The sequence below is a fragment of the Lagenorhynchus albirostris genome, chromosome 1, assembly GCF_949774975.1.
Source record: "Lagenorhynchus albirostris chromosome 1, mLagAlb1.1, whole genome shotgun sequence".
Classification (NCBI taxonomy): Eukaryota; Metazoa; Chordata; class Mammalia; order Artiodactyla; family Delphinidae; genus Lagenorhynchus; species Lagenorhynchus albirostris.
This window is the reverse complement of record NC_083095.1, coordinates 84,552,921-84,562,305: the sequence shown is the minus strand read 5'-3', so window position 1 is coordinate 84,562,305 and position 9,385 is coordinate 84,552,921. Positions and strand designations below refer to the sequence as shown.

Genomic DNA, 9,385 nt, shown 5'->3' with positions numbered 1-9,385 from the left:
GGATGCTCTTCGGTGGAAGGGGGTCGTTACATTCCTGCCTGCTGAGTTCACGCCTGAGTTTATCTTCGGCCTCTTCATGATCTCTATATTTTAAAAAAATAATTCATTAATTAATAAACTTATTACCCAGACTTTTTTATACTCGTACAAACATGTCTAGTTTCTTGTTTTAATTTGAACAAAGGTTTAATTTGAACATGCTGCATTATGTGTTCTGCAATTTGCTTCTTCCTCCTAACAATAAATCCTGGATATCTTTCTCTGCCAAGATACCTAGATCTGCCTCATTTGGGCGAGTCTTTGTCCTCGTACCTGTGTGATTCTCCGAGCGTCATTTTTTGGCCTGCCTCTCTTTCTCGGGGTGTGAGATTGCCTGACCTCTTGCGGTACGCTGCAGTGGGAGGTCCTAGAGGAGGCCTGGGGGTGGGCGGGGCCCGAGGCACGCATGGGATATGCAGATGAGGTAGGCGGGGCCCCCACATATACCCACGGTTAGCTGCTGGCGTGTGAGCCGGGTCTCGGCAGATTCAGTCAGAGGCAACCTACGGACCGTGCTTCACCGAGCACAGCGGAGCCTGGTACCCGGCTGTCCCGGGAGCGGGCCATGCCCCCGCGGGAGCTAAGCGAGGCCGAGTCGTCCCCGCTCCGGGCCCCGACCCCTCCGTCGCGGCGGGGCAGCGCGTCCCCAGAGCTGGGCATCAAGTGCGTGCTTGTGGGCGACGGCGCCGTGGGCAAGAGCAGCCTCATCGTCAGCTATACCTGCAATGGGTACCCCGCGCGCTACCGGCCCACAGCGCTGGACACCTTCTCCGGTAATTTCAACGGCCCCGGCGGCCGCGTGGCCGGGGGTGGGGTTGTGCACCCGGGGCTGGGGCTGGCGCTGAGGCGCCGACTGCACTGAAACCGCCGGGGAGGCTGACGGGAGCAGGCCCCGAGGTGGCGCTGGTGAGGCCTGGTGGGATCCTGGACGCTGTAACTCAGACTTTCCCCTGCTCCTCCTCTGCAGTGCAAGTCCTGGTTGACGGAGCCCCGGTGCGCATTGAGCTCTGGGACACAGCGGGACAGGTGAGAGGAGTCGGGAGCGGCCTCTGCTGGTCTGGGGTGAGGTGGGCTGGAGGCTGGGAGGACCCCAGATCCATCAGGAATGGAGAAGGCCTTGGGCCCTTAGTTACGAGGCTCAGTCTCCAACCTCAGGTGACAAGCGGATTCCCGCGTCCAGGGGCAGGGAATAAGCCTACTAATGGCCTGGCCTTTCCATCCCAGGAAGACTTTGATCGCCTTCGCTCCCTCTGCTACCCGGATACGGATGTCTTCCTGGTCTGCTTCAGCGTGGTGCAGCCCAGCTCCTTCCAAAACATCACAGAGAAATGGCTGCCAGAGATCCGCACTCACAACCCCCAGGCGCCCGTGCTGCTGGTGGGCACGCAGGCCGACCTGAGGGACGATGTCAATGTACTGATTCAGCTGGACCAGGGAGGCCGGAAAGGCCCCGTGCCTCAACCCCAGGCTCAGGGTCTGGCCGAGAAGATCCGGGCCTGCTGCTACCTGGAATGCTCTGCCTTGACGCAGAAGAACTTGAAGGAGGTGTTTGACTTGGCCATTCTCAGTGCCATTGAGCACAAAGCCCGGCTGGAGAAGAAACTGAACGCCAAAGGTGTGCGCACCCTCTCCCGCTGCCGCTGGAAGAAGTTCTTCTGCTTTGTTTGAAGAGCTGTGGCAGCAAAATGATCAGTAGGCCAATGGCCACAGACTTCTAGAACCTGGAGCACGGAGCCTTTGAGGGACCTGCTGGCAGGGCCACGTCACCCCCGTGGGACTCAGTTCCCATCTGAACACTGTGGCAACACAGCCTCCAACTGCCCACTCTTATGTGCCAGGGTGAGCCTAGGGCCTGGAGGAGGGAAGGCTCTGACTTGGATTTCTGTGGATTTCTCTGACTTGGATTTCTCAAGTACAGAGGAATCCCAGTACTTTGATTTTCATGGGATGATCCTAACAGTGTCAGCTCCCTCCAAGCAGTTTGGGATCCAATACCCAGTCTCTTCTCATGGGCCCTCAGGTCAATCTGGCTGAATTAGGACCACTCCTGGTGGTCCCCACCTGCTCCTTGGCACAGGGATGAGGAAGAGCCTGGGGAACAGCTGGGCATCTAGGAGGGCTGGAAGGCATCCGGCCCTGAACTGGAGAGAAGTTTAGGATGGATTGGGTAAGACGGAGGTCAGTGAGAGATTGAGAGGGGTCCGAAAGTAAAGGCTTGGAGCCTTGGGACTGGAGGCAGGCTGGGGAGGAAGAGGCAGACGAAAGGGCTAGGCTTGGCAGGAAGAAGAGAAAGAAGGAGAGCAGAGAAGTGGGGCAGCTGAGGAGCAAGGCTGCCACCTGGGCTGTCCTCAACCCCCAAGGCCAGGGAGGGTAGGGCTGGTCCCTGGGAAGAGCTGGGTCTCAGTGCTCCCTAGGCACTGCCCAAACTGGCTAGGCCAGGAGTGGGGCAGGAAGTGAGAGACAAGGCCCAGCAAGAGGAGGGGGAGGAGCTGCAAATTGGAGCCTGAAGAAAGAAGGGGCTTTCTCCAAGGTCACAACCTAGAAGATAAGGCAGTGCAGAGTCTGCAAATAAAGCAAGTTTCTGAAGCTGCTGTCTGTGTCATTTCCTGCAGGAGTCAGCACACTGGTCCCTCAAGGCCCAACAGTTTGGATGGAGGCAGGTTGAGTACCAAAGGAATGAGGCTAGATCGAAAGGTGCGGGCTGGACTAGATGGGACAGTGTGATGGGAACTGGACTGGGGGGGTGGGTTGGGGGCTCCCCGCTTGGGGCTTAGCTGGTTCCCAGGAAAGCTAGCGTGGGAAGCAGCCTGGAAACGGGTTTCCCCAGGTGTCAGCGCCAGAGCTACTTTCCCATGACCTCACCAGGCGGGTGGTGCCCCTCCCCTCTCCTCCTCCCTTCTAGAGCACAGTGTTCAGCGCTGGGCTCTGGGGCAATCCTGAGCCTTCTAACCTTCCTGCTCTGATCCTTCCAACAGTCCACAGGGCCCAGGGTCTCAGGTTGGAGTGGCCCTCTGGTTCAGACCCTGAGCATGAAAGGACCCCCATATACAGCTTAAACCTCAACCACTGGCCAAACTTCTTGGACTTGAGTTGGTTGGACCCAGTCTTCAGCCTTAGCACTCAAAGTCCACATAAGGACCCAGTGAAGGTCAGGATGCCAGTTGTCAACAACTTAAATAGAAGATTGGTCCCAGAAATCCTTTGAGAGTGAGCATTCATTGGTTGAGGACTTGGAGAGGAGCAGGGATCCAGAGAACATTCCCTGGAACTGGAGCTGGAAGGAACTTTAATGGGCACATTTGTGGGGGGCGGGGCACCACTTTATTTTACCCATCAGGAAAGAGGCTCAGAGAAAAACGGTAATATCGCAAGTGAGATATTGTTACTAAGTGGCTACAAGAGCACTTTGCAAACTCCAGAGTAGGTACATGGGTAAGTGTTATTCGTGTGGAGAGGTATTTCCTGGGACACCTGGAACACCTGCTAGGCAACTAATGGGCCAGGTGAGCACTCTGTCCCTGCACAGCTCCCTCTGCAGGAAGTTGTGTATGTGAGAAACAGCATATGGCTGAGGGACAGAAACCCTAGCCAAGTGAAACCTCAAATAATCCCCAAGTTTAATTTTACCCAAGACTGTCCAACTTCTGTCCCACCTGGGCCCACCCCCCAGAACTCCAGCCACCTGTCTCCTTTTGTCCCTTTGCCCCCTCAGGTGGAGGTGCTGAGCTGCACCATTGCAGACAGGTCTTGATGGGGGTCTCACACCCCTGCTCCGTGGCCTGCCGTTACCTCAACCCAGCCTGACACACTCCCTTCCTGGTTCAAGTTCAGGCTGTAGCATCAACCATGACCTTAGGCAATTTTTTTTTCCTTCTCTGTGCCTCAGTTTCCTCATTTGCAAAATGAAACACTCAAGGCTCTGGATTAGAGGTTTTCAAACTGCTCCAAGGGAACTTAGAGGTGCCATGGGTCAGGGGAGGAAGCCTCATTAGGTGATCTTTGGGCCGCCCCACCTCCAACTACTTCCCTAATTCTCTAATGGTACCAGCACATCCATGTCATTATGTCTCCTCTCCTGCTGGGTCACTGAGCCTTATCAGCCTCGCTCCTACATCTCTGCCACTGCCACTTCCCACTCCAGTCCCCCTAGCGCTGCTTCCTTATCCTCTGGCACCTCCCTGACTCAAGACTGTTAGTACCTCTCATTGCCTGCAGTGAACTTCCAGCTTCTCATTTAAGCACTCAGGACCTCAAATCTGACACCAACCGGACAAGGCCAGCTTGTCCCAGTGATCCCCACTCCCTGATCCCCAATAATTTTTTACTTCTGACTCCAAGTCTTTGCTTTTGCCAAATCCTCTAGAAAGTGCCCCCACCTCCCCCCACCCCCGCAATCCCCCAGATGCGCTGTTTCTCCTTTAACCATCTTCCAATCAATACTCCCCTTCTCCAGGACCTGTATTACTGTCCGCACTGCTCTCTTGGCACATTGAAGGGACACCGAATTTGGTCACTTGCTCAGGCTACATCTCTCCAGCTAAACAGAGAAAAAGTCCTACTCATGCCCATGTGCTCCCACAGGGTCTTGAGCTCAGGCAATGTTTGCTGCTGGCCATTAAGTGCCTAAGATAAAAAAGCCAAGCAGTGTGCCCTGTAGGGGATCCTGAGGATAAAGTTCATCTCCAGGTTTGTGTCACTGAGGCCTGAAGACAACCCTAAAGAGCAATGGCTTGCTGGAAAGGCCCTCTGAGGCATGGGGGCCCAAGCCCGTGCAGAGCAAAAGGGATTTACCTCTGGTTCCAAAACCATTGTCTCATTCTGCTTCTGTTTCTCTCTATAATGTGTCCTCTCTCTACTTTTCTGGGACTGTTTTTATCTCTCTTCCATTTGCCTCTTTTGCCCTGCTTTCTCTGCTCTTGAATCTAAATTTAAAGGAACATTGATTATATTAAATGGATAAGTGTATGTTTCTTACATATTCAGTCTTACATTAGTGCTTATTAATGTAAATTATTTTTAATATCTCTGTAACCAACTCTTAGCTGATTTTTTAAAATGTCTGTTTTCTTTTTCCATAATAAATGCTTATAGAAAAATTGGAAAATCTGAAGAACTAGAAGATTGAAAATGTACTAATAGTCTTTTTTTAAATTTTATTTACTTATTTTTGGCTGCATTGGGTCTTCGTTGCTGCACGCGGGCGCAAGCTACTCTTCGTTGCAGTGCACGGGCTTCTCATTGTGGTGGCTTCTTTTGTTGCGGAGCACGGGCTCTAGAGCGCAGTCTCAGTAGTTGTGGTGCACAGGCTTAGTTGCTCCGCAGCATGTGGGATCTTCCTGGACCAGGGCTTGAACCTGTGTCCCCTGCATTAGCAGGTGGATTATTAACCACTGCGCCACCAGGGAAGCCCAGTAATAATATTTTGATGTACTTCCTTTCAGTCTTCTCTTCTATGCATAATTTTCAAATATTTCTTGTGATTATGCTGTATATACAATTTTGTATTTGGGTTTTTTTTTTTTAAACTTTAACCGTTTTTTCATGTCATTATTAACTCTGACCAGAATCTATAACCATATATGTATGTTTGTTTCCTATTTCACCCTGACCATAATTTCTTCAATTAGATCCCCAATTGGGGGCATTTAGGTTGTTTTCCTTTAAATAGTTTTCTTCTTTTATAAATGAGACTATATCCACAGTTGATTATTTTTTCCACCATGAGTTGGTGACCATCTACAGAAAAAAATGTCCTTCATCTTTGGCCTGGAGACAGGGCCCCCATATAATCCCAAGTGGCACTTATGAGGGAACTTGAGTTTCTGTGTCTGTGTGACTCGTGGGGGGCTCTTTCTGTTGGTGCATGACTAGCAGATTGTGGGTGTTCAATAAATACTAACTGATGACAAGGTGTGTATATATGACATATTGGTTTTCATGTACATTCCTCTGTGTCCCTGTTTTTGCTCTTGTATATTTCAAGTGGGTTTTACCTTTGTGCAAACCTCTGAATCATTCCATATATGTGCAAGTCTGTGTATCCATGTCTGTAAATGTGGGTGTCTAGGTGAGATGTGTATAGCTCTGAACGTGTATGTCTGTGTAGCCACACAATGTCTGCCCTTAGGAGTGTGTATTATACACAACACTATGTGTGTGTCCGGGTGTGTGAGTTGGTCTCTGTGCCTGTGGGTGCACATCTGGGTTGGACCTCGTTTCTTGGGGGCTGTATGTCTATGTGTCTGTGTGTGCCCAGATTCAGTTCTGTGTGGGTCTGTGTGAGGGGTCTCTCTCCACGTGCATCTTTGTTCTGGGCATGCATGCTAGGCCGGTGTGTAAGTGTGTGCACACCTGAGGGAGCTGGGCCTGGCTTGCTTTCCCCCTGGGAGCAGAGTGGTGCCCAGGGCAGAGGTGACACACCCTCTGAGCTCTTCATTTTCCTGGGAACCAGCCTGGGAGAGTGAGTGAGACCGAGAGTAATCTGCGTCAGGAGCACCGGCCCCTTTTGCAACCAGCCCAGGCCCCAGGCGGGAACCAGGCTCTCACAGGTCAGACCTGCCCACTGTGCCTGACTGCCGGGAAACCCAGCTCCCAGCAGGGCTGCACTGTCAGCGCCCTCCTTGGGCCTGGGCCAAATCCTCCGGGGAGCGGAACTCAGCCGGCCAAGGAGCCACATTAGTCACGCTATGGCAACAGTAGGGAGTGACTTCCCAGGCCTGGGCAGTGCTGGCTGTCCCAGGAAACCACCGCTTTCTGTCCCTGTACGTGGCAATGCTTAGGCAGCCTGGTCTCCTCCATTATCGCCTTCCATTCTTACAACGGAACTTCAAGATGGGCCAGACAGCTCTTATTAGCTCCAAGTTTCAGATGAGGAGACTGAAGCACAGAGCCACACGACCAAGGTGAAGCAGACGGGGCTTGCACCTGGGTCCTGACCCTGGGTCCAGGCTTCTTTCTGCTGTGTCACCTGGGGGGTTCTGCCCCCTATAAATGGATCTCTCAGAGGGCAGGGCTGGGAGGCATAGTTTACGGGACAGATTAGGTTTTCCTAGGCTTGGGAGCAGGGCAGAGGGAGACAGGGCTGGAAGTGCGATGTGAGGAGAGATGTTAGCATTGAACCAGGCCTGCCCTCCTAGTGGAATGTTCTCAAGGCTTCCTCCACTGAACAGATTTGTTCCCTAATTGGGATGACAATGGAATTCATGGTCAGACTCAGGATGGTTTTAAGATTGTATGCGAACTCTATTAATAACCTGGGTTTATGGTCACCCCACACATAACCCCTCTGGAAGGCAGAGCCAGTCACTGGCCTCCTTGACTGGCCAGCTCTGTGGCTTCCTTGACCCCTGCCTGCACCAATCTGCTTCTGTCCCCAGGTGTCCAGATGACTCCCTGGCCCCTTGGCCGTGAGGGGCAGCAGGGGAGCCTTGGGCGCTGTGCTGCATAGGGATTCCCTGAGGCCCCTTGAATCTGGCAGAAAAGCAAGTAGCCTGACCCAAGATTAGTTTCCCCCTCAGATCTGTATTCTCTGTGACCATGTTCCGCTGCCTCTGCCCATCTTCCATTCCCCACCCCCAGGACCCCGCACCAGTTGGGGAGCGAGCAGAGCCTGTCCTCAGAGGTCTCCCTCCTGGGATGGCGAGATCACTGTCCTGGTGAGACAGGGGACCCTCGATTCCCGAGGCTGTGTGCATTTTTCTCCCTATGGCACCATTCCACCCCTGCCCAACAGGCCGTGTGCTCTGCTGACCACCCCACCTCCCATGGGTTCTCCTTTTTTAAAAAAATATTTATTTATTTATTGGGCTGCCCCGGGTCTTAGTTGCAGCACATGGGATCTTTGTTGCCAGATGCAGGATCTTTTAGCTGCGGCATGCAGGGTCTTAGTTTTGGCACGCGGAATCTAGTCCTCTGACCAAGGATGGGACCCAGGCCCCCTGCATTGGGAGCACGGAGTCTTAACCACTGGACCATCCCTCCCACAGGTTCTCCTATTCCAGTCCTATCCCTGACTCGCAGGGCGACTTTGGGCAAATTACTGCCTTCTTCCTTGTCTGAGTTTCTCCCGGTTCTGAAGTAGGGCTAGTACTCTCTGCCCCTCCCTGGCTCCCGGGGGGCCAGCAGGGATAAGCAAGATAATAGTGGGGAACTGATTTGGAGGAAACTATCAAGAGCCAAGTGAGAGGTATCAGCGCTGACCTGTGTTTACCTGGGTGTGGACCTCAGGATCCCAGCCTCCTGAGGTTTGGGAACAGCCCTGACAGCTTCTTGGCCTGGCTCCTGGCTCCTTTGTCCCACTTCCAGACAAAGGGCAGAAACTGAACCCAAGAGTCTGGTTGTTTGGAGAAGATGAGATGTCAGAGCAAAAAGTTTGGGGCTCAGGCCTCCCAATCCACTCTGTCCCCAACCGCTGGCTGTGTGACTGTGGGCAAGTCACTGCCCCTCTCTGGGCCTCAACAGCTTGGCTCTGACAGCCTCCCCGAGCTGTGCATTCAGGGGATCCTAGAGCCTGTAACCTGTAACCATAGTTTTGGGATAGAAAGGATCTCGCCATCTAGTCCAAGTCCTTTGCTTTTCATAGACCACTATGGGGTTTCTGGAGGCCTGGTTAACCTGAGGTCATAAAGTGGTTGCAAAGAGGATCACGCAAGAGAGGGTATGTGGGTCAGAGAAAATCCACTGGGAAGACAACCCCAAGTGAGCTGGTGCGGCAGCAATGTACTCCTTTGTACTCCATCAGTGTTCCATTGTCACTGTACCTTCAGCCTCTCCCTCCAGGCCTGAAATGCAGCACGGGCCTCTCCTTACCCACAGCTCTCCTTCCCTTCCCCACTTCTACAACAGTCTCCAACCCGACTCTGCCCCCTGCCCCGCTAGGTTCCTACCTGGCTCCTCAACCATTCATGATGGTCAGCTGGCTCCTCATTCCCGGCATCCTCCTTTCCTGACCCTGGCAGGCTTTGAAACCCCTCGCCTTTGAGCCTCTCTCTTCCTGGGTCTCCCACCGCCCCTCCGACTAATCCTCCTCTGCTTCCTCTTCCTCCAAGAAGAGCCTCTGTCCTCACTTTCTGCTCTCCTCTCTGGGTCCGCTCTCTCCCTCTTCCAGTAATCTCCCCACTCCTCCGTTTCACCCTCACATGGCTCGTTCCCTTCACCAGGCCCACATGCTCACCTCCAGAGTGTTGGGGGCCTCACCAGTATGCACCCACAGCTGGGACACAGAGCTAAGTGTGTGGCCCAAAGACTACAAGACACGTGTGTTTTTGCCCTGTTCCTAGCCCTATTTTATGTTCCTTCTTCTTTTTTTTTTAAATCTTGGTCCTACTTTATACTCAGGTTATCTCAC

The 9,385-nt window shown here is 53.0% G+C and overlaps 1 protein-coding gene across 1 annotated transcript; it reads left to right on the top strand.

Moving 5' to 3' along the window:
* The first annotated feature begins 465 nt into the window (after positions 1–465).
* On the top strand, positions 466–2,629 carry RHOV (ras homolog family member V). Its single transcript, XM_060147481.1, has 3 exons — positions 466–812; positions 1,007–1,065; positions 1,264–2,629. The coding sequence occupies exons 1-3, from the start codon at positions 605–607 to the stop codon at positions 1,705–1,707; spliced, it is 711 nt and encodes a 236-aa protein (XP_060003464.1). The 5' UTR covers positions 466–604; the 3' UTR covers positions 1,708–2,629.
* The last annotated feature ends 6,756 nt before the right edge of the window (positions 2,630–9,385 follow it).